The following is a 23,406-nucleotide window of genomic DNA, read 5'->3' as shown; positions in this document are numbered from 1 at the left end:
AGAAGACCCAGATGGATGGGAATGAGTGCTGCCAAAACTCCTTTCCCAGGGGTCTTTAGATATGCAAGGTGCTTGGAAGGATTATGGAGCATTTCCAAAGGCACTAGGTATGTTCATATACACCTGAGGATGACCTGAATCCCCCTGCAGTCTCCCTTGCCTGTGCCTGCTGCATCCCCATTGCCTCCACAGAGACTGCAGACACCTCCTTTACCTCAGATGCAGAGATATCACACAGAGGCTATGAGAGAGTCAGCTCACACCCAGATACATACTTTATGTGGGCTCCAGGAGAACGAGAGCAGGTTGATGCCTCAGCAGAAGTGGAAGGAAACCAAACAGTTATGAAGGAACATGTAACCACTTACAAAAAAAGCAACAGAAAAAACTCTATTCATGTATATTAATAAATCATACATATTATATGCATTAAAAAAAAAAAAAAAAAAAAAACAGTAACAGCAACTAAAAACAAACAGATATTAATGGTACAGACTGTGAGTCATTTATGGAGAGAGAGGAAAAATTTATCTTCTGAAAAATGTCCATGAAATCACTTTCCCCAGAGCATCCTTCAGCTCCTGGTTCCTCATGCTGTAGATGAGGGGGTTCACTGCTGGAGGCATCACTGAGTACAGAACTGCCACCACTACATTCAAGGATGGAGAGGACAGGGAGGGCGGCTTCAGGTAGGAAAAAGTTCCTGTGCTAAGGAAAAGGGAGACCACAAAGAGGTGTGGAAGGCACGTGGAAAAGGCTTTGTGCCTTCCCAGCTGAGAGGGGATCCTCAGCACAGCCCTGAGGATCTGCACATAGGAGAGCACAATGAATACAAAACACCCCGAAAACAGAAAACCACTCAATATGAGGAGTGCAACTTCCCTGAGGTAGGAATTTGAGCAGGAGAGCTTGAGGATCTCTGGGATTTCACAGAAGAACTGGTCCAGGGTATTTCCTCCACAGAGGGGCAGGGAAAATGTATTGGCAGTGTGCATCAGAGCATAGAGAACCCCACTGCCCCAGGCAGCTGCTGCCATCTGGGCACAAGCTCTGCTGCCCAGGAGGCTCCCGTAGTGCAGGGGCTTGCAGATGGCAACATAGCGGTCATACGACATGATGGTAAGGACATTAATTTCTGCTGATACCAAGAAGAGAAACAGAAAGACCTGTGCAGCACATCCGGAGTAGGAAATGGCCCTGGTGTCCCAGAGGGAACTGGTCATGGCTTTGGGGATAGTGGTGGAGATGAATCCCAGGTCAATTAAGGCGAGGTTGAGGAGGAAGAAGTACATGGGGGTGTGGAGGCGGTGCTCGCAGGCTACAGCGGTGAGGATGAGGCCGTTGCCCAGGAGGGCAGCCAGGTAGATGCCCAGGAAGAGCGCGAAGTACAGCAGCTGCAGCTCCCGCGTGTCTGCAAATGGCAGGAGGAGGAGGAACTCAGTGATAGAGCTTCTGTTGGACATGGACAAACGGGACTACCCAAGGAAGAAAAGACAAGGAGATATTAAGACAGACTTCAGAGGACACATTCCTGCTCACACTGGACTCATGGAACTTTTTGATAGTCTCCTCTATGTGAAAGGAGATGTTTTCAGTGGTTGGGTCCCTGCATTGCATGAGTGGCATTTGGTCCACTGAGGGTTTTCCCTATTTACCACCAAGAGAGATGATGGCATATTGGCCATCAGCCTGTGTAAGGGAAGAAAGATAGATTCATCGCATCCTTCTTTACCTGCCTTCACAGGTGATATCAGAATCAGAAACAAGCTCACGAAGGCACAAGTGGCCCACTCATCTGCATACCTCTTTGTTTTGATAAGACAGACTCTGTCTTCACATCAGTTTCTCTTTATTACACCCTTTATCCAGGTACTGTATGGGTAATGGAATTTTAAATACTTGGAAGTACCCTTAGATGAAAGTAAAACTTCACACTCTGCTCTCCGCAAGACAAGGTGCAACAGAAGTGTCTGCTTCTGTACCTTTTTAGGATTTAGATTCCCCTGTAGCTTCTGGGAAACAGTAAAAACCTTTTTCTGTTGTTCTCAGTGTCAACACAAGCCAGTGCTTGGAGGCAAAATGCTCAGCTGGAGGGTGACTGCCCCCACAGGTTGCTCTGAAAAAGAGCCCGGACTGTGCTGAGTGTGAATGCACAACTCCTCTCTTTCCCTGCCCAGCTATGCGGAGAAGGAGGAGAGGGACAGGACGAGGCTCCTGATTCATGTGGCTGAAATAAAGGCTCTGAGAAATGCAAAAGGGCACAAAGAAGCTGTGCCCTTCTTCGGGCTTTTAGCAGCTTTCCAGGGATATCTTCATAGCACTAACCTCAAGCTGTGACAACTCCTCAGGAGAGTGACCTCATTGCCCAAAATGAAAGGACTGCATTGCACAGAACTTGAAATGTTCAAAGGGGATTTGGGCACCTGTGTCCAAGGAAAACATTTCCAGGACAGGGGCAGTGCCACAACAGGAGCTTAACATCCCCCATCAGCACTGTTATTGCCAGAAAGTGCCACAGCGAGAACAGGAGCAGTGAACACAAAGGGAGAAAGCTGGGGGGAGAGGAGAATGAGGGGGCTTACTCAGAGGACAGCATCCACATGGGAGGGACAGACAGGGAGCAGCCACAGCCCACCCACCAAAGCATTTCTGTCACAAGATCCCTCACCTTCTCTGCCAGTGTCTCTGCTACCCACAGCTGTCCCTTCCAGTAGCTGCTTCCCACGTCTCCTTCTTGTCATCACTCACAGACCCCAGTCCAGCCCCTGTTCACACAGCTTTGCCCTGCATACACCCCCTGGAAGCAAGGCAGTGAACAAAAGCATCTCCCTGCTTGCAGGTGCACAAGAGCAGCTCAGAGAAACCCAGATGTGTCCAGCAAAGGTGATGCTTGTGAGGTCTTTAAGCAGCGCAGTGCGTAATAGACCATTATGAGGTACCTGGCAGATGTGCTGATTTCTCCTGATGAGGATCTTAGTGCTGTATTTACACCTGACAGTGCCAGTCCATTTTCCCTTCGGAGGCAACAAAAACCACTGACTTTAGAGGGTCATCTGACAGCATCTGAAAGCTGTCATCCCTTGCCTGTATTCTTAGTAACACCCTCTTGGAAGTCTCCTTGGTGTGCTGTGGATCTGTAAGCAGCATGCCGAAGGGAGCAGCCTCCCACCAGCAGCAGGACCCTGCCCTGCCAGGGGGCTTCTTCCACCCCACAGCTTCTCCCCGCAGCGCCCTGGGCAGCTTCCCTGCCCCACAGACTGCAATGCCGAGAGCCCCACAGGTTAGAAGGGGAACTCTGGGCACCGTCCTCCTATGGACACATCTGCGTGGCGGGACAAAGAGGGTCAGTGCATGAGGTGCAGCTGAAAGCCAGATCTGCAGGGAGCCATAAAGCAAGAACAGCAGCTGAAGGTCTAAGAAGAGAGAGGAATAGCACAGGGCTTCTGCCAGGGGAGGCAAGGCCAGGGACCAACAGGAACTCAGAAGCACCTGCTGTGAGTGAGGTCCTGGTACGGAGGTTATGAGTCATGTCCTGAATCCTGTGGGCTAGAGGGCAGACAGAGAGGTGCGAGACTACTCCGTTAGCACTGTCCTACCATTCCCTGCCCATGGCTCTGCTGCCTGCAGCTGTCCGTGCCTGCAGCTGGGTCTCTGTCCCCACGCGTCCTGCCTGCAGCTCACAGCCCCCATCCCACCCACTGGGTGCTCAGCTCTGCCCTGCAGACACCTCCTGGCAACAGGGCTCTGTCCAGGGGCAGCTTGCTGGGGGCACGTCCTAGAGCCCAGGGCACACAGACCCTGCTGACACTGTGCAAGGGGTGGTGGAGCTTTCTAGGGGCTGAGGGGCAGGAAAGGGACTTGCTGGGGGTCCTTGTAAATTTCCTTCTTATGACATATAAGTCTCAGTCACTTCTTGGAAATAACAGCTTCTATTTCTATTCACAGTGAGCCAGAAGAAGAGAAAACTGAAAGCAGAGGCTAAGAAAATATGAGAGTGAAGTTCCCTTTGAAATTCCCTTGGTTTGATGTGGAGCTGTGAGCAAGCTGCCCCAGGCAGCAGCCCCCCTCCAGCAGCAGGACCCTGCATTGCCGGGGGGGCTCCTTCCACCCGCAGCTTCTCCCCGCAGCACCCTGGGCAGCTCCCCGGGCAGGCTGAGTGCTGAGCCTGGCAGGCGGCAGAGGCCCTGCCCCGGCACACAGCCCCTGGGCCACAGCAGGGACCCTGCTCTGCACCACAGCCCTGGACACCCCTGCCTGCACCCCCTGCTTCACAGTGTGCAGCTGGCCCACGACAGGGGAGCCCTTGGGGCCTGGACAATGACTGTACGGCAGGGAACCCCTGAGCTGGAGCATGTCCTTCTCTACAAGAAATAGACACGCTCTGCCTACAGCCTCATCTGCTCTGGAACAATCCAGGTCTAGGGCACATCCAGGATACTCCAGTGCATTGCAATGCACTTCGACTTACCGTGTTAAGGGTTGCAAGCATTGCTTTTCCATATACTCTCAGATTTCTAACACTCCACACAGTCTTTAACAACTCTCCCTTTTCTCCCCTCCAAGTGCCAGCTGCAGGCAGTGCCCCCAGCCCTGCTGCGCTGTGCAGAGGAGCTGCTCCTGGGCAGAGCTGTCTCTCTGCAGCGCTGCCCGCTTGCCAGGAGCTCCCCTTGGGCCCAGGAGCCCGGCCCAGCTCAGCAGCAGAGGCCCAGCCCAAGGCCTCCCTTGCTCTGCCCCCCACCAGGCTCCCTGCACATGGCCCTGGGGCTGCAGGGGAACCTGCTGGCAAACAGCCTGAAGGAATCCCTGGGGTTCCTTCTCTCACTTGGCACACACATTTCTTGACAGCAGAATCACTTCTCCTAAAATAAAAATAAAGTTAATAAAACCTGTATAAGATTCACCTTCCTTTGTTCTGTCCATGGAATTGACAGCAGGCTGGGGGAGCTCTTTTGGGTGAAGGTCAGAGGAGAGACAGTCAGGGGGACAGCATGATCGTGCGCTGAATGGTTGTGGATTCTTCAGAAGAGACAAGCGAGGATGATCAACAAGAGGTTGCTCCATGTGAAGAATCTGTCTGGATGCATGGATCTCTTCTATGCACTGGGCAGCAGACTGGGGGAGCCCTTATGGTTTAGGGACAAAAGCCAGTCAGGGTGACAGCATGGCAGGAGGTAAATGTCTGCAGCCAGGATGAAGAAGTGGGCAAAGTCTTGTGGAAGCCATTGGAGTAAGTTGAGTTCAATGACTCCATGTCACCGTTGGGGAGTTTAATCACAGAGAGTCACAGGACAGTGACAGTGCTCGGTGCAAACATTCCCCATGTTTTCTGTGGGTTCTTGGAGACGGCTTCTGTGCACAGCTGCCAGATGGGCCAGCCTAGGTGATGTTCACCAGGATCTGGACTTGCAAACAGGAAAACCTGTGTCTTGACACTCCTCTTGCACAAGGCATGATATAGTCCAGCTGCTTTTCATCACATGGAAAGAGATGAGCTTTCATGGACAGACCTACACCCAGCGCTGCACATGCTCGCTCTTGTCTTTCCCTGCAGCCCACTTGACATGGTCCAGCTGACACGGGACCAGGTACATCTGTGTGCAGTACGGTCAGGGGCTGTAGTCCTGCCTTCAGCATGCCACAGGTCTCCTGAAATGAGAGAGCTTAGATCCTAAATCAGGATGGGTTCCTCCTCCATTGTGGACACAGAGACACAAGTAGTCTCCTGCAGGCAGATCTGGCAGCCCAGCTGCAAGGGGCAGGCTGCCCCCCCACCTCAGCCTCTTCTGTGGTCTCCACCTCCTCTGAAGGCCCAAAGCTGTGGGCCATGGAGAAGCTGTGGCAGCCTACAGGAGAGCACAGCATCCATCCTAGACCATTCTCCCCACTCCCCTTTTTGTCTGCAGCACTGCCCTACTCCTCTCTCTCATCATGACATGTTGAGCGTACATGAATGTCTGCCCTTCCCTCGTGTACCACCTCTGCCTCCTGCATGGCAGACTGGGGGATGGTACTGAGGCCCTGGCATGTACTCCAATTCACTCTGTAAAACCCATCCTTCTTTCAGAAGTGAGTTACATGCAGTGAAGAGTTCAGGCACACGGAGGGGCTGTTCCAACCCAGGTGCCTTTGCTCCCATCTTTTGAAAAATCCAAGCCCCAGGACAAGCCTCAAACCCAACCATCGTGGGAGGGCTCCCAACAGCAGAAGCATGTTGGTCTAAGGGGGAAGTGGTGATATCTCCAGCGCTCCACTGCCTTTACTCCATGGCCTTTGCCACCATTTGGAGATGTCCCTGATCTGTTCCTGATCCCGAAAAAAACTTGGTAGAATGGAAGTGACTGTTTCTCAGGACAAGAAGGGAAATCTCTCATGTCTCTCCTGAGCTGTGCAATCTCCATGCTGCTGACCTCACAGGCCTTCTAACGACACGTGATAATGTCACAGGGGGTGCACTGCATCACCAGGATATCGTCACTGGAGCAGCGGCAGTGCCGGCACTTCCCTGCAGGGCCTGGTCCCTGCTGGGCACTGCTTGGGTCCTCCCCACCGCTGTCCTTCTGTGGCCAGGAGTGGGGTCAGCAGGCAGCAAGCTTGCACTGGGCGACCCTTGCTGACGGGCGGAGGAGCTGGGGCACCTTGCAGAGGAGCTGTGGTTGAGGAGCCAGGGCGGGCATCCCTTGTCCTGAGCTGGAGGGTGACCATTGCCTCTGACCTGACTTCCCTGTTCCCAGTGCTCCTGCAGCTCTACTCCAAAGGTAAGGGTGTCAGGAACCTCTTTCCAAGATGTGTCTCAAGAGCTGTCAGCTATCCAAAGCTTCAATTTCTGGGCTTTGGTGGGAGGCTGGAGAAGGCTGTTGGCTGCTGTGAGAACCCTGCCTGAGTGTCCCTCTGACCTGAGGGGACAATGTGGCAGCCAGGACTGCTGGGTCCTGATGCTAGGGATGCCCTTATCCCTAGGGCTTCTCTAGGCATGCCTCCTTGCTATGGGGGACAATCCAGGGCCACATTTCCCTGGAAGCTGGTGCCTCTTTGGGATCTGTCTCTAGGAGGAAAGGCATAGAGTCATAGAATCATGGAATGTCCTGCGTTGAAAAGGACCTTAAAAATCATCTACTTTCAACCCCCCTTCTCTGGGCAGGGTTGCCAACCATCAGAGCAGGATGCCCAGAGCTGCATCCAGCAAGGCGTTGAATGCCTCCAGGGATGGGGCATCCACAACCTCTCTGGGCAACATTTTCCAGTGCCTCACCACCCTCTGACTGAAAAAAGCTCTCCTAATTTCTAGTCTAAACGTCCCCTCTCTTACTTTAAAACCATTCCCCCTTGTCCTATCACTACCAACACATATGAACAGGCATTTCCCCCTCCTGTTTATACACTCCCTTCAAGTACTGGAAGGCTGCAATGAGGTCTTAGCGGAGCCTTCTCTTCTCCAAGCTAAACAAGCCCAGGTCCCTCAACCTTTCTGCATAGGAGAGGTGCTCTAGCCCTCTGATCATCTGTGTGGCCCTCCTCTGGACCCGTTCCAAGAGCTCCACATCCTTCTTGTGCTGGGGGCCTCAGGCCTGTACGCAGTATTCCAGGTGGGGTCTCACAATAACAGAGTAGAGAGGGACAGTCACCTCCCTCTCCCTCCTGGCCACTCATTTTAATGCAGCCCAGGACAGAGTTGGCCTTCCGGGCTGCAAGCGCACACTGCTGGCTCATGTGCAGCTTCTTGTCCAGCAGGGCCCTCGAGTTCTTCTCCACAGGGCTGCTCTCAAGTTCTTCTTTGCCCAGTCTATATAAAGACCTGGGATTGCCCACGTCCAAGTGCAACACCTTGCACTTGGCCTTGTTGAGCCTCATTAGGTTCTCATGGGCCCAGTACTCCAGTCTGTCCAGGTCCCTCTGGATGGCATCCCTTCCCTCTATTGTATCGACTGAACCGCTCAGCTTGGTGTCATTTGCAAACTTGCTGAGGATGCACTCGATTCCATCAGCCATGTCACATTGATAAAGATGTTGAAGAGCACCAGCTCCAAGACCGACCCCTGAGGGACACCACTTGTGACCAGCCTCCACCCAGACATACAACTATTGACCACAACCCTTTGGCTGTGACCAGCCAACCAATTCTTGATCCACCTAACAGTCCATCCTTCAAATCCATTCCTCTCTAATATAGAGAGACGAATGTGGTGAGGGACCATATCAAAGGCTTTGCTCAAGTCCAGGTAGATGATATTCATAGACCTTCCTTTGTCCACCGATGCCATCACTCCATCATAGAAGGCCACCAGATTGGTTAGGCAAGATCTGCCTTTGGTGAAGCCATACTGGCTGTCTCGAATCACTTCTTTATCTCATGCATGCCTTAAGATGTGTTCCAGGAGGGACTGGTCCGTGATCATCTCAGGCACAGAGGTGAGGATCACCAGCCTGTAGTTCCCCAGCTCTTCTGTTTTCCCTTTCTTAAAAATGGGAGTCTTGTTTCCATTTTTCCAGTCCCTGGGGGCTTCACCCAACAGCCATGATTTCTCAGATATGATGGAGAGCGGCTCAGCAACTACATCAGACATCTCAGCACCCTGGGATGTATACCCTCTGGTCCCATGGACTTGTATACATCCAGTTTCATTAGGCAGTCCCAGACTTGTTCCATTGTCACAGTGGGACAGAATCCACTCCTCTCACCCTCTCCTCGAGGTTAAGGGTCCTGACAGACACAGGAAACCTGACCACGAGTGAAGACTGAGGCAAAGCACTTACTGAGTACCTGAGCTTTTTCCCTGTCTGAGGAAGCCAGTTCTCCCATCTCGTTTATCAGAGAGGGAACACTCTCCTTGGCCCGTCTCCTTCTGCCTATGTATCTGTAGAACCCCTTCTTGTTATTCTTCATGTCCCTTGCCAAGTTCAGCTCCGTCTGTACCTTGGCTTTCCTGATCCCATCTCTACACCTCTAGATGACACCTCTGTATTCCTCCCAGGCTATACAACCCTGCTTCTGCTTCTGTATATTTTCCTATTTTTCCCTCAGTTTAAGCAGCAGGTTCTCGCTCAGCCATGCCGGTCGACCAGCTCCTCTGCTCGAAGTGTCCTTCACTCTGCTCACAGTGTTTGTTTTAGCTCATGGGTGAACTGGATTACATCTGCTGGGTCTTCTGAGGCCCAATCCAAGGCCTATTGCCTGCTGCAGCTACAGCACAGTAACTATTACTTTCCCTTACTGTGCAGATTGACCTGATGAGTCTGGTCATATTAATCCCTTTTAATTCCCATAGGTAGAAGGGAACATATTCCCAGACTGGGGCCAGCTGCTGAGCTCTGCCACAGCCTCTCAAAGTCACCTGTTCTTGAGTCTTTCCACCTGAGTTTATCACATGTGACCCAACACGAATATCTTCATGGCAATTTCAAGTGTAGTGAACTCCAGCAATCCACTGGCAAGTCTTCCAGGATGTGTGGTGCCAGCCCACAGGAATCCCTTGCAGAAACAATGGTCTTGCCCAGGCCACAGTCTCGAGTTCCAAGAGTGCAGTGGCTGCCTTCCAATGATTGTGACTTTTGTTAGACTCATAGAAGCATAGAACCATAGAGCCATGTAGATTGGAAAAACATCGCAAATCATCAAGTCCGTTAACCTAACACTGCCACATCTATCACTAAACCATGTCCCTAAGCACCGCATCTACATGTCATGGGAATACCTCCAGGGATGACCACTCCACCACATCCCTGGGCAGCCTGTTCCAATGCATCACAACCCTTTCAGGGAAGACATTTTCCCCAATATCCAGCCTAAACCTCCCCTGGTGCAACTTGAGGCCATTTCCTCTTGTATTTTTACTGGCCCCTGTTCTGAGCCATGGGGGACACCACTTGTGACCTGCTGCCAATTGGAAGTCTGGGAAACAGTCAGAACCTTTACTAAACCTTAGGCAGACAACATCCACAGCCTTTCCCTCATCCACTAAGTGCATCACCTTTTCATAGGAGAACAGGTTCGTCAAGCAGGACCTGCCTTTCCTAAATGCAGGCTGACTGATCACCTGGTTATCCTGTATGTGCTGCATGATGGCACTCAAGATAATCTGCACCATATCCATCCCCGGCACCAAAGTCAGATTGACAGGCCTGTAGTTCCCTGGGTCCTCCTTCTGGCCTTTGCTGTAGATGGGCATCACATTTGCTAGGGGAGAGTTGACTGGGACCTCCCCTGGCAGCCAGAACAGCTGAAAAATGTTGGTAAGTACTTCTGCTAGCTCCTTCAATACCCTTGGGTGGATCCCATATGGCCCCACTGTGTATGTCAAAGAGGAGTAGCAGGTCACTAAACAGTTCCTCTTGGATTAGGAGGGCTTCATTCTGCTCCTCACCCCTATCTACCAGCTCAGGGGGCTGCGTACCCAGAGTACAACTGGACTTCTACTAAATACTGAGGCAAAGAAGGCATTAAGCACCTCTCCCTTTTCCTCATCTCTTCTCAACTGTGTTTCCCCCCGCATACAATTAAGGATGGAGATTCTCCTTAGTCCTCCTTTTGTTGCTAAGTCATTTAGAAAATCATTTTTCATTCTCCTTTATGGCCAGACTGAGTTCCAGTTGGGCTTTGGCCCATTGAATTTTCTCCCTGCACAACCTCACAACATCTTTGTAGTTAATCCTCCTGAATGTCCTGCTCCTTCTTCCAAAGGTCATAAACCTTTTTCTTAGTGAGCTCCAGCCAAAGTTCTTTCTTCAACCAAGCCGATCTTCTCCGCAGAATCATCTTTTGGCACATTGGGATGACCTTTTCCTGTGCCATCAGGATTTCGTTCTTGAAGTGTGTGCAGCTTTCCTGGACTCCTTTGCCCTTCTGGACTGCCTCCCGAGGGCCTCTGCCAATCAGTCTCCTTAACAAGCCAAATTCAACCCTCCTGAAATACAGGGAGGCAATACTGCTAACCCTGCTCCTTACCTATCAAAACCTCTACTAATTTGTGATCACTATGTCCAAGATTTGCCTTCCATCCTCCACATCCTCCACAAGTCCTTCTCTGTTCACAAGCAAAAGGTCCATCAGGGCACCGTCCCTGCTTGCCTCACTCACCAGCTCTGTCAGGAAGTTATCTTCCACCCACTCCAGAGACCTCCTAGACTGTTTCCTCTCTGCTGTGTTGTCTTTCCAGCAGATATCTCGGAAGTTGAAGTCCCTCACCAGACTATTTTCAGTAACCAACTCAGTATAGGCCAGTGTGTGAGTGGCTCTAAGATATTCCAGGCTTTGATTCAATAACCTGCCATGCTCTAGGACCAAAGTCACTGAGCACAAGCTAACAGGTCAAAGCTGTTTTGTGTTTGTATAAAGCATTCCCATACTCCAAAGTCACCTCTAGAAGAGTCCGAAATAACGTAGGCAATCATGATTCAAAGAAGCAATGGTAGAATTACTGAAGCCAGTTTCAAGGAGCCTCAGAAGCGCCTTTCCATGATGACCAGCTGTGGTGACGACCTTGGGTTGCTTAACGTTGACTGAATGCCAGACGATATTGGAAAGCAAGAGAACCAAGACTTTGCACATCTCTGGGCCCCAATGGCAGATGCCACTCACAGAAGGAGCCTAGGCAACAGCAATATGCTTTGCTGAGAGGCAAAACCCCTCTCACAACAGAAGGGACAGGGAACAAAGCCTTCATCCCATTTGGCTGATCTCACAGGAATACCCAGGCACAAGGCTGCCAGGCTGTCACCATGACTGTGGCAGTGTGCCGCTCTGTCAAGCACCAAGTAGCATTTCAGAAGAATCCATCCTTATTGCTTCTTCTGGCCACTTTTCTGCCCCTGTCGGGCTTCTCATGCATTTGACATCACAAAGAAAAGGTGGTGTCTCCTTCCTAGGGAGGAATAACTCCAAACACCAGTACAGGCTGAGTAGAGGGGGAGGATCACCTCTATTGGCCTGTTGGCAACACTTTTCCAAATGCATCCAGTATCCCATTGACCTTCTAGGCCACAAGGGCACATTGCTGGCTCATGCTCAGCGTACTGTCCACCAGGAGTCCCAGGCCCCTCTCTGCAGAGCTGTTCTCCTGCTGGTCTGTGCCCAGCCTCATCTCTCCACCCTGCCAAGGTCCCTCTGAATGGCAGCACAGCCCTCTGGGGTATCGACCACTCCTCCCAGCTTTGTGTCATCAGCAAAGTTGCTGAGGGAGCACATCATCCACTTCATTGATGAATAATTTGAAATACAGAGAGGAACTTCGGCATGTCCTGTAGCCCTGCACACCCAGGAAGGGTTATTCCTGCCTCAAGAATCAGTCAGCAAAGTGTTTAGAGAGGGCCAGTCAGTGTTTGCTTTGTCTGCTTGCAAGTGTGTTTCCCAGGAGAGATCCTGCTGCCTTCCAGGAGCTGTGAGCCCTTGACACCCAGGGACATGTGCAGGGAGCCTGGTGGAGGGCAAAGCAAGGGAGGCCTTGGGCTGGGCCTCTGCTGCTGAGCTGGGCCGGGCTCCTGGGCCCAAGGGGAGCTCCTGGCAAGCGGGCAGTGCTGCAGAGAGACAGCTCTGCCCAGGAGCAGCTCCTCTGCACAGCGCAGCAGGGCTGGGGGCACTGCCTGCAGAGACACAGTGCTTAAAGGCAGGCAGAAGTGGCAGCATGCCCAGAGCTCACCGGGGGAGAAGACTTCCCAGCCCTGCACCCGGTAAGTCTCTGGCTGGAGGGCAATGCAGCCGCAGTTCGTGGAGGCAGGAGAAGCCGGGGGTGCAGGCAGGGGTGTCCAGGGCTGTGGTGCAGAGCAGGGTCCCTGCTGTGGCCCAGGGGCTGTGTGCCGGGGCAGGGCCTCTGCCGCCTGCCAGGCTCAGCACTCAGCCTGCCCGGGGAGCTGCCCAGGGCGCTGCGGGGAGAAGCTGCGGGTGGAAGGAGCCCCCCCTGGCAGGGCAGGGTCCTGCTGCTGGTGGGAGGCTGCTGCCTGGTGCAGCCTGCTCACAGCTCCACAGCACAACCAGGGTGTATGCAAGGGGTCTTTGTAAGCGGTGAGTCAGGTCATGGGTTAGGTGCTTTAGTCACAGATTTCCTCAGACTCTGCTTTCAGTTTTCTCTTCTCTGGCTCACTGGAAATCTAAGTAGAGGCTGTTATTTCCCAGAAGATTCAGAAACTCCTGAGCCCTCATAAGGAGGTTTATAAGGATACCCCATTAAGTCCCTTTCCTGCCCCTCAGCCCATAGAAAGCTCCACCATCACCCCTTGCACAGTGTCAGCAGGGTCTTTGTGCTCTGGGCTCTAGGACGTGCCCCCAGCGAGCTGCCACTGGGCAAAGCCCTGCTGCCAGGAGGTGTCTGCAGGGCAGAGCTGAGCACCCAGCGGGTGGGATGGGGGCTGTGAGCTGCAGGCAGGAGGCGTGGGGACAGAGACCCAGCTGCGGGCAGGGACAGCTGCAGGCAGCAGAACCACAGGTAGGGAATGAGAGGGAGCTGCTCCCAGAAACTCCATGGCAGGGTAATTTGGGCACCTCAATGCCATCCCAGCATTGCTGATGTTTTCCATTGCCTTGACTGCCATCCAGCAAAGCCTCTGCCCCCACAACTATGGGATCTCAGGCTGCGTTGTCCCCTTGGCAGCAGGACCCTCAGAACAAAGAACCCCTCCTCCCCCCCCAGAATCCATCTTTCACTCCATTTCCTGCATCCCTCACTAGGAACCCTGGGCCTTTTTTCTGTTTCCCCTCCCATCCATCTTGCCCTTGCTATTCCCCTCAGACTTCCTGGGGAGTGGGTTTAAAGATAGAGCTCAAACACCGGAATACTGAGTCCTGCTCTGGAGGTGAATCACTTGGGGGTGCCCAAGCTGTTCTAGCCAAAATGGCTCTGGTCACTGCAGTGCCTAGTGCTGGGAAATAATCTGTCTCTGTTCAGGTCACTGTGGTTTATTTTCATCCAGCAGGGGTTTTCCTGGGGTTATCCTGCTGTAGAATGTTGAACACCCTCCCTGTATTACAGGTACACTGCATCTGAATGAAACTACGAGTTTCAGAATGGGTCACCGCCTTTCCCAGCAGTGCTGAATCCAATGGAGCTCATGTGCAGAGGTTGTGGCTCCAAACAGTGCTCAGCCAGCACAAACCAGAGCTTCAGCCAGAAAGGAGAATGAAGATGCTGTTGAGAAAGTGAATAATTGTGGAGGTGGGTGAGAAAGGAAGAGTGGTGCTGAAAGTGGTTCTCTGAGATTTGCTCAGAGAACTCTGCCAAAGATCTCTGTGTCCTTTTGTCTTTGGACAGGCCCCAAGGCCAAGAGGCATCAGATGTCCAACAGCAGCTCCATCTCCGAGTTCCTCCTCCTGGCATTCGCAGACACATGGGAGCTGCAGCTCCTGCACTTTGCGCTCTTCCTGGGCATCTACCTGGCTGCCCTCCTCGGTAACGGCCTCATCCTCACCGCTGTAGCCTGCGATCACCGCCTCCACACCCCCATGTACTTCTTCCTCCTCAACCTCGCCCTCCTCGACCTCGGATCCATCTCCACCACTGTCCCCAAAGCCATGGCCAATTCCCTCTGGGACACCAGGGTCATTTCCTATGAAGGATGTGTTGCACAGGTGTTTCTTCTTCTGCTCTTCCTTGCTGCAGAGTATTCTGTTCTCACTGTCATGTCCTATGACCGCTACGTTGCCATCTGCAAGCCCCTGCACTACGGGAGCCTCCTGGGCAGCAGAGCTTGTGCCCAGATGGCAGCAGCTGCCTGGGGCAGTGGGCTTCTCAATGCTGTCCTGCACACTGCCAATACATTTTCCCTGCCCCTCTGCCAAGGCAATGCCGTGGACCAGTTCTTCTGTGAAATCCCCCAGATTATGAAGATATCCTGCACACATTCCTACCTGAAGATTTTTTGGGTAGTTGTGGTTGGGGTCTGTTTAGCGTTTGGCTGTTTTGTTTTCATTCTTTTTTCCTATGTGCAGATCTTCAGGGCTGTGCTGAGGATGCCCTCAGAACAGGGCCAGCAGAAAGTCTTTTCCACATGCCTCCCTCACCTGTTTGTTGTCTCGCTGTTTATCAGCACCTGCTTTTTTGCTTACATGAAGCCTCCCTCCATCTCCTCTCCATCCCTGAACCTGGTAGTGGCAGTTCTGTACTCGGTGATGCCTCCAACATTGAACCCCCTCATCTACAGCATCAGGAATAAGGAGCTCAACTGGGCTATTAGGAAAGTAGTTTCATGGATGTTTCTCAATAGTGACAAATTTCCCCTCTTTCCAGAAGTGACTTAACTTGGTACCTCCCCTCAGGCCTGGTCTTTCTTTCATTATCAATATTGTTATTGTTCTCTTTGGTATCATTTGATTTATTATGCTCTTAGAGTAATATCTCTTTTTCACCCTACTTCTGCGGAGGATTGAGACTCCCTGTTGCTCTTGAGGGTCTATAAATATGTTTCTAAGAGAAGATCTGAGTAGTCTCTTACATAGCATTTGCAAAATAAAATGGGATCTCTGCAGTGCACTGTCTAAAGTCTTGGCTGTTTTTTCAAGGTTGTTGCCAAGCTTTCCAGAAGCTTGTGCCACTTTCCATCACCTATCAGCCACTTTCCATCATCTATCAGTGGTCATGGTCATCCAGAGAGTTTCTAGGTGAGTAGAGACTTGCAAATGTGATGCCCATCTTTAAGAAAGGTCATAAGATGGACCCGGAGAACTACAGGTCTGTCAGCCTGACCTGGGTGCCAGGAAAGGTGATGGGACAGGTCATCTTGAATGCAATCATGCAGCATATGCGGGACCACCAGGGGATCAGGCCCAGTCAGTATGGGTTCAAGAAAGGCAAGTCCTGCCTGACCAACCTCATCTCCTTCTATGACCAGTGACATGTCTGGGGGATGAGGGAAAGCCTGTTGACATAGTCTACCTAGACGTCAGCAAGGTCTTTGACATGGTCTCTGACAGTATTGTCCTGGAGAAGCCAGCAGCCCATGGCTTGGACAGGCACACGCTTTGCTGGGTTAAAAACTGGCTGGGTGGCCGGGCCCAGAGAGTAGTGGTGAACGGAGTGAAATCCAGCTGGTGACCAGTCACAAGTGGTGTTCCCCAAGGGTTGGTGTTGGGGCCCATCCTCTTTAACGTTTTATTGATGATTTGGATGAGGCAATTGAGTGCACCCCCAGTATGTTTGCAGATGACACCAAGGTGGAGCGAAGCATCGATCTGCCAGAGGGTAGGAAGGCCCAGTAGAGGGACCTGGACAGGTTGGATTGATGGGCAGAGGCCAGTGGGATGAAGTTCACCATGGCTAAGTGCTGCATCTTTCCCTTTGGCCACAACAACCCCATGCAATGCTACAGGCTTGGGGAAGACTGGCCTGAAAGCTGTGCAGAGGAAAAGGTTGGATGTAGTACTTAGGGACATGGCTTAGTGGGTGATATTGGTGGTAGGGGGATGGTTGGACCAGAAGATTTTGGAGGTCTTTTGCAACCTTAATAATTCTAAGATTCTGTGCTTCTTATTATGCACAGGTCCATGGTTTCCTGGTGCTTTGCCAAGCCTAGGAAGTGTCTGAGGAAGAACTGGTTGGTGCCCTATATTCTCCAGCCCTTAATGCAACCATCTTTCCAGTTGGGTGGCATCAAAGCTATGCCTGTGCCCTGTGTCAGGGCTTTGACTGATGGAAACATGGTCCAGCAGCCGCAACAGTTTGCTGCTGTTCCTCTGGCTGTGTCCAGCACATGTCCATGAGACAGTCTTCCCCACCTGCGTGCTGAACCTCAGCCCAAAATTCATCAACAAGTCCTCATCTTGGGTCCACCCCAAGGACTGGAATGCAGCAGTGACCGCAGGAAGGACGAGCCCTCTCCTTGGGCCTGTCCATGGCTGGATGCCTTTGTATGCTCCACAGGCAAAGGGAGAATATCCATAGCATGCTAATGCCCCTTTCACTTTCCTGTGCCTTTGGGAGCCTCAAAAACTGTCCCTCAGACCGAAGATCTAGCCCAGCATCTTGCATAAGGAAGCTGGAGAAATTCTCTCAGAATTTCTAATACTCTCCTTGTTGCAGGAAGAATGGCCAAAAACACAACAGACACCCGTGTGGTCAGATCACACTCTCTCTTTATTACCTGAATAGCCTGACTTTTATAGCAAACTTAACAGGGGTGGATAGTGTCTCACACAATATTATTGGTCAAAAGCAGTCAAAAAACTGCAAGAAAACAACCCCACCTGCAAGAAAACAACCCCCTTGTGATTAGCGGTCATGTAGATCCCGTCCTTGAAGCCAGCTGCTGGCAACAATATTTTTTAAATTCTTCAATCAGGCGATGTGGGAACACTGTCATGGGAACTTCTCATAGTCGTCCTGGCAACTCAGTTTGCTCAGCTGCAGCAAGTCATGGCCTCCTTGCTGTTTCAAAAATCCCTCAACACATCACCTTCGCAGGATCTGAGGAAAGGCTGTCTGACCTCTGTCTTGCCTTCGTGTAAGATAGGAGTCACATTTGCTTTCTTCAGTTGTGCTCTGGGCCTCTTTCTAAGGCTGTGCTCTGGGTTTCTGGGTATTGCTTGGAGTCTGGCACATGGAGAGCCATGGTGCTATGCAACTGTACACCCCATAAAGGTTTGGCCAGCTCATAAAGAGGAAGGACGAAAGGGAAGTCCTAGCAGGTGTGACCATTGGTGGACAGCAAAGAGCTAAAGGCAGGACCTATCCTGCCCCTCTAACCTTCATCGCTCTCTGCTCCATTTAGATCTGAGGTGGAGATTTGCAATGTGCCAATACATGCATGTCCTGGGAACACAGTTTCACTATTTAAGGTTTTGGGAAGGAACATGTTTGGGAAAATGTGTGCAAATTTGGATGAGAATTCATAGACAAGCCTAAAAATTCTGAAAATTAGTGCATTTCATTTGTTTTGTCTCTTGTCTTCCTTCTGTAAATCAAGAGAGCTCCAGATTTCAACATGTGACTCTCTGAGTACAAAAAAAGAATATCAGGAAATGAAGTCCTGGGAAAAGAGTGGTTTTAGTGGCCTTGAAATCTGTGCCTGACACAAAAATATATATAATTTCAATTTCTCTAAGGTTTTCCATTGTGGAAATTGAGCTAAGTGGAGGTAATATGGGTTTAATATGGAGCTGAAGAGTGTCTTTTATTTCTTACTGGACTGTGCCTTTTATTTTTCATTGCTGTCAGTTAAGACATTACCTTCAGTGCCTGCATGTAGCTCATTCTCCGAGGAAAGCAGCTGGGAATTGATGCCAAAGGGCTGGAAAACATTCCAATGCAATGCTAGTGGAAAAATATCAGAGCTTATCACAGCTGCTGTCAGTCCCAGGAGGCTGATGAGAGAAAGGGTGGGGCTGAGGAGTAGGGATGAAGACTGTGCATAGAGTGCCTGACAGAAAGGGTCTTGGTTTCCCTACAGGCTCAGAGTCCGTTAGAAGACATTCAGGATCAATACCAGTTGGAGATTGTTGATATTACTTTCTCTGTCAGCAGACAACTAAAGAAACAACACAAGGAAGAAATCCTTTCCTATACTTTGTATTATTCTTATTCTTGAAGTCTGTCCCTTTAAGAAGACTCCTGACATCTCCCTAATGAACCCCATAAGAATTGAAGACTTCAGGAGAATTATGCCCAGAGCCTTGGCTTGTGAGGGAGTTTTGCATGTTGATTCGCCCTCTGCTGCCAAGTTCCTGAACTGCAGATCCTGAAGCAAGTCTGAAGAAGTAAAGGACAGAAGCAAGCCCCCAAATATTTGAGGGTGTTGGCCAACCCCGATGAGGGCCATCCCAGAAGAAACCACGAGAAAAATAACCAGACAAGGTGCCTGTCCCTGGGAGATGGTGGAGGAGGAAATCAGAGGCACTGTTTACAGGTGACAAATCAAGTGGGGAGGTGGCTCAGAAAGCCCTTGATGTGTTCAACCAAGGAGGATGGCCAAGGCCTGAGCACATCCCCTGGGAAGAGGGATCCTGCACTTCCTGGGCTGCTCAGGGCTCTGGCAGGGGCAGTGTGATGTGGGGTGTGCAATTCCAAGTGTAGGGCACTGGTAGGACAGTTGCCAGGCTCTGTGTTGTTGAGGAGGTAACAAGGCCCTGGGGCTGTAAGGGACCAGTGTCCTCTGGTGGGCCTTAGTGGAAGAGGCTGCAGCTGTAGCCCTGAGGCCATCAGTTCCACTGGGGGGGCTCCAGCCCCAAAATGGCCCTTTGTCATCCCCCTCCACAGCCTGTCCTACATTTTCCTCTACCTGTGCTTGCATCCCTGCAGACTTTTACCATACGCTCACATTCTCAGTTCAGTTCTCTCCATCCTTACTGGCTGTGGCTTGAAATGCAACCCTGTGTATTCTGAGGATTTACCAATACCTGTGGTTTCCCCACAACTAATCAGGCTTCTTCCAATGCCTGATCCTAATGGTCCTCTATCAGCCAATACATGTATGTCCCAGACACACATTTGCTTGAATTGTTTTTGTATTGAATCTCTACATTGCAGGCCAGAACTCCAAGTCATGCTTCTGGAATGGAAAAGGCCACACTAGATCAGGTACGCCTGTGAAGTGAATTTGGCCCATGGGTAAGTGCACACCTCTGAAGGCACACCTGCAAGCATCCGTGGCCGCTGGTAATTCCATGACACAGTAGGTAAAGCTCTGAAGGGACTGTGGCTCGTAAATAACAATGTGTTGGAACAGGTACATCTCTAAAGGACTGTGGCCTGTGGACAAGCCCAGGCTGGAGCAGGGGTGAGGGGAGGAGCTCATTGCAATGTTAGATTCTGCAGCCTGGTCTGTGCTGTGGTTTAACCCAGCAGGCAGATAAGAACCACACAGCCATGTTCTGTAGGAGGTACCACTCGAACCAATGGCAGAGGAGCCTCACAAGAAGTAGTGCAAGTGCAGCAGTGACCTAACCTGAGCTGGCATTGGTGCCCTGTCACTCCATGTAACATAAGTCTTCTCCTGTCCTGTGGGGCCACAACAACAGATAGAACCCAATTCATGGACTAAATGGACTCCTTGAACATTTTATGAAGATTTCAGAGAGGTGGCCCATAGACTAAGGGAATGATATCTGTGTTTTAATTGCAGGGTGCTGATTAATGAAGACTTATTGGAAAGTCTGGGACCTGTCCTGATATAAACGGTACAGAACAAGGGCTGGATATTGTCCTGGTTACTTCTTGGGTGACTTTTTTGGCTCTCAACCCAGCTCAGAGAGGTTGTTTTGTTCCTCCACAGAAGGACACAGAATGGATCAGTCAGAAGTCCACCTACGTGCCTTGCACAGATGAGGCTTCAGTGTGTACATTTTGTGCATGTACTTAGCCAAACCTGAGTGAGCACAAATGCCCTCAGCCTGTGTCCATTCCTCATGCTGTGGGGCATCTCAGATGAGTGCAGAGCAGAGAAATGCACTGCGGGGCTGAGGTGCCTCCAGCATCTGGGAGAGGCAGCAGGAGCCAGAGGGATACCACAACCACTGCAATGCCTTGCCTTTGGGTGTGCAAGGGAAAGTCTTGTGTGTGCTTGCCTGTCTCCTGCATCACCCTCCCCTGCCTTCGTGGACTGTGTCAGCAAATGTGCCAGAGGGACCAGAAAGCTTTCTGGAGACTTGGAATGACATCCAACCTGTCTTCCAGAAGAGGAAAAAAAGAATGTGTGGAAAGAATTAAGGCTGGTCAGCCTCATCTCGGTCCCTCAGAAGGTGATGGGAGATGTTCTCCACAGCTACCTCCAGCCACTTGAAGGACAAAAACAGGATTTCTGAACCCATAGGGGAGGGGAAAGAAAGGGACGCTGTCTACCTGCACCTTGGCCTGTGACTTTGTCTCTCAGAGACTCCTCATAGCCTGATTGGTGCTATGTGGACTTAACAAATGGATGAGGCTGTGGGTGGGAATTCTGCTGGACAATCTGGCCCACTTGTCATTCATACTGCAAAGTTCTCCTGGAGGCTGAAATGTCACTGAAAGGGTAGTGCTGTGGTGCCTGACATCACCCAGAAGGAGTCTGTCGTCAGCTCATACTAGTGTGTTTCAAGCAACTGCCATGGAGGGTGGGGAGACATCAGTGAAAGTAAGGAAATATCTGGATTAGAGCAAGGTGGAGAAGCAAGGTGGGTGCCTACAGCCTGCAGGGATAAGTGGGAAGGGATAGGACAGTGCAGGACAGACTGTGGTGGAAAAGACCAAGAACACTGGCAAGGCTGGAAGGCCCCAGTAGCACCGAGGTCTTTGTCCCCCTGGCTATGGCAGTTGTCTCTGCTACTGAGGCTCACGAGGACACATGCTGTGCTCATGACAATGGGGCCTTGTTGCCTCCTTGCAACCCAGTGGGGAGGCCAACAGGTGCCATAACATTGTCCTTCACACAACATCACACACCCCACATCCCACTGCCCCTGAAAGAGCCCTGAGCCATGGGTGAGGAACAGGACCTCCCTGCCCAGGGGCTGGGGGCCAGGGCTTGGCCTTTCTGCTTCACCAAACAAACCAAGGCCTTTACTCAGCATCAGAGTCTCCTGCCCAGTGCCTTTGCCTACCTGCAATCATGGCCTCCAATTGTCTGCTGTAACAAGTCCATGGGGAGGCCTTGTCAGTAATGACCCTCACTGGGGCCCATTAATACTCCTAGACACTTCAAAGTCTCCTTCTGACTTGAACTTCTCCTGCAGTTACATCGTTCTCTTCTCACTGCCTGAGGTTCATGGACTCAGCATCAAATGCACCATGGGGCTCATTACAATTCAGCCATTTTCATCCAGTCTTCCAGACTTGTACAGTTAATTAATAAGTTTTCAAGAGTGTTGCTAAAGAGGAAGTTTTCAATGACCACTTTACAAAACAACATTTTCATATGTAAGCTTATTTAACTTAGTAGCATTCAGTAGTTGACGTGGATCCAAAGTGTCTCCTAAGGAGGTCTGGATGGATAGGAAAAGCAGTCCCTTGAAGTCCTAGACTGTATGGACAACCTTGCTGCTCAGCTCTCCATCCCCACCACTTCTCACATCAGCCAGCGTGACTTGCATCACTTTTAATTACATCAGACTTCTCCACTGACATCTGCAGGCGGATGTTACAGCCCCTTTCCACCAGCTGCTGCCTCCTTCTCTGAGAAAAGTAGATGCAAACAGTTTTTTCTTGTTATGTATGTGTGTGTCTTTGCTATTAATACTTAACAAAAAAATTCAGCAAAGAAACACAGGTTAAAAAAAAAAAAAAAGTAAAAAAAAGTCCACAGCAATGAGCCATTTCCAAGTTGAACCATGCACAGGGGATAAGCGTACAGAAAAACATCTGACTCAAATAGATGGGAAATGGTAAATGAGAAATACAGCTACAGAGTTGTGTACATGGATGACAAGAGAGGCTACCAAAGGACGGGCAAGTTGAATTCCCCTCAAGTCCCAAGAAGCAACTCGATGTATCAGAAAGATCTGAATGACCAAAGAGCAAGTGGAAGAAAACTCTGCAGAACAACAGAAACTGCACATGTCCAGATAGTCTGCTGGAAAGGTGACTTCTGATACGGTCTCTTTAATCAGACCATCTGGAAATACCTGAAAGTCCTGCCTGACCAGCGTCATCTCCTTCTATGACCAGTGACCTGCCTGGGGGATGAGGGAAAGCCCATTGATGTAGTCTGCCTAGCCTTCAGCAAGGCCTTTGACACAGTCTCCCACAGTATTCTCCTGGAGAAGCTGGCAGCCCATGGCTTGGACAGGTACACTCTATGCTGGGTTAAAAGCTGGCTGGATGGCCAGGCCCAGAGAGTAGTGGTGAATGAAGTGAAATCCAGCTGGTGACCAGTCACCAGTGGTGTTCCCCAAGGGTTGGTGTTGGAGCCCATCTTCTTTACTATCTTTATGGATGATTTGGATGTGGGAATTGAGTGCACCCTCAGTAAGTTTGCAGATGACACCAAGTTGGGGGGAAGTGTCAAACTGCCAGAGGGTAGGAAGGCCCTGCAGGGGGACCTGGACAGGTTGGTTCAATGGGAAGAGGCCAATGGGATGAGGTTCACCATGGCTAAGTGCCAGGTCCTGCCCTTTGCTCACAATAACTCCAATGCAAGGCTACTGGCTTGGGGCAGAGTGGCTCAAAAGCTGTGCAGAGGAAAGGGATCTGGGGGTGTGGTCAAAGCTTGCCTGAACATGAGCTGGCAGTGTGCCAAGGTAGCCAAAAAGGCCAGCAGCATCCTGGCTTGTATCAGTAGTGTAGCCAGCAGGACCAGGGAGATGTTCATCCCCCATACTCTACTCTGGTGAGGCCGTACCTCGTGTACTCTGTTTAGTTTTGGGCCCCTCACTTCCAGAAGGACGTCCAGGTGCTGGACTGTGTCCAGAGAAGGGCTACAAACCTGGTGAGGGGCCTGGAAAGCAAGTGCTATGAGGAGCAGCTGAGGGAACTGAGGTTGTTTAGTCTGGTGAAGAGTAGGCTCAGAGGAGACCTTGTTGCT

At 51.0% G+C, this 23,406-nt stretch overlaps 3 protein-coding genes across 3 annotated transcripts in view; 1 reads left to right on the top strand and 2 right to left on the bottom strand.

The window, feature by feature from the left end:
- The window catches only part of LOC119712973 (uncharacterized), a 672,213-nt gene that overhangs the window by 428,308 nt on the left and 220,499 nt on the right, over nucleotides 1–23,406 (bottom strand). The window lies entirely within an intron of this gene.
- Nucleotides 528–7,986, bottom strand: LOC139999792 (olfactory receptor 14J1-like). The gene is made up of 2 exons (XM_072029416.1): nucleotides 7,695–7,986; nucleotides 528–1,138 (listed from the first exon to the last, which is right to left on the bottom strand). Exons 1-2 carry the CDS (start codon nucleotides 7,984–7,986, stop codon nucleotides 528–530), a joined length of 903 nt encoding a protein of 300 aa, XP_071885517.1.
- Nucleotides 14,258–15,334, top strand: LOC139999905 (olfactory receptor 14C36-like). The gene has a single exon (XM_072029550.1). It carries the CDS (start codon nucleotides 14,258–14,260, stop codon nucleotides 15,218–15,220), a length of 963 nt encoding a protein of 320 aa, XP_071885651.1. The 3' UTR covers nucleotides 15,221–15,334.

The sequence above is a fragment of the Anas platyrhynchos genome, chromosome 30, assembly GCF_047663525.1.
Source record: "Anas platyrhynchos isolate ZD024472 breed Pekin duck chromosome 30, IASCAAS_PekinDuck_T2T, whole genome shotgun sequence".
Classification (NCBI taxonomy): domain Eukaryota; kingdom Metazoa; phylum Chordata; class Aves; order Anseriformes; family Anatidae; genus Anas; species Anas platyrhynchos.
The sequence above is the reverse complement of the archived record's forward strand: the minus strand, read 5'-3'. Positions and strand labels throughout refer to the sequence as shown.

Bases quoted from the DNA above. Each gene is read 5' to 3' on its own strand.
- LOC139999792 (XM_072029416.1), bottom strand. From the start codon at position 7,986: ATGGCTGATGGAATCGAGTGCATCCTCAGCAAGTTTGCAAATGACACC. The intron at 1,139-7,694 runs GTGCGCTTGCAG...TCTTGGTATCAG, and splicing joins GCTGCACATGAGCCAGCAGT to CAGAAATTAATGTCCTTACC.
- LOC139999905 (XM_072029550.1), top strand. From the start codon at position 14,258: ATGTCCAACAGCAGCTCCATCTCCGAGTTCCTCCTCCTGGCATTCGCA.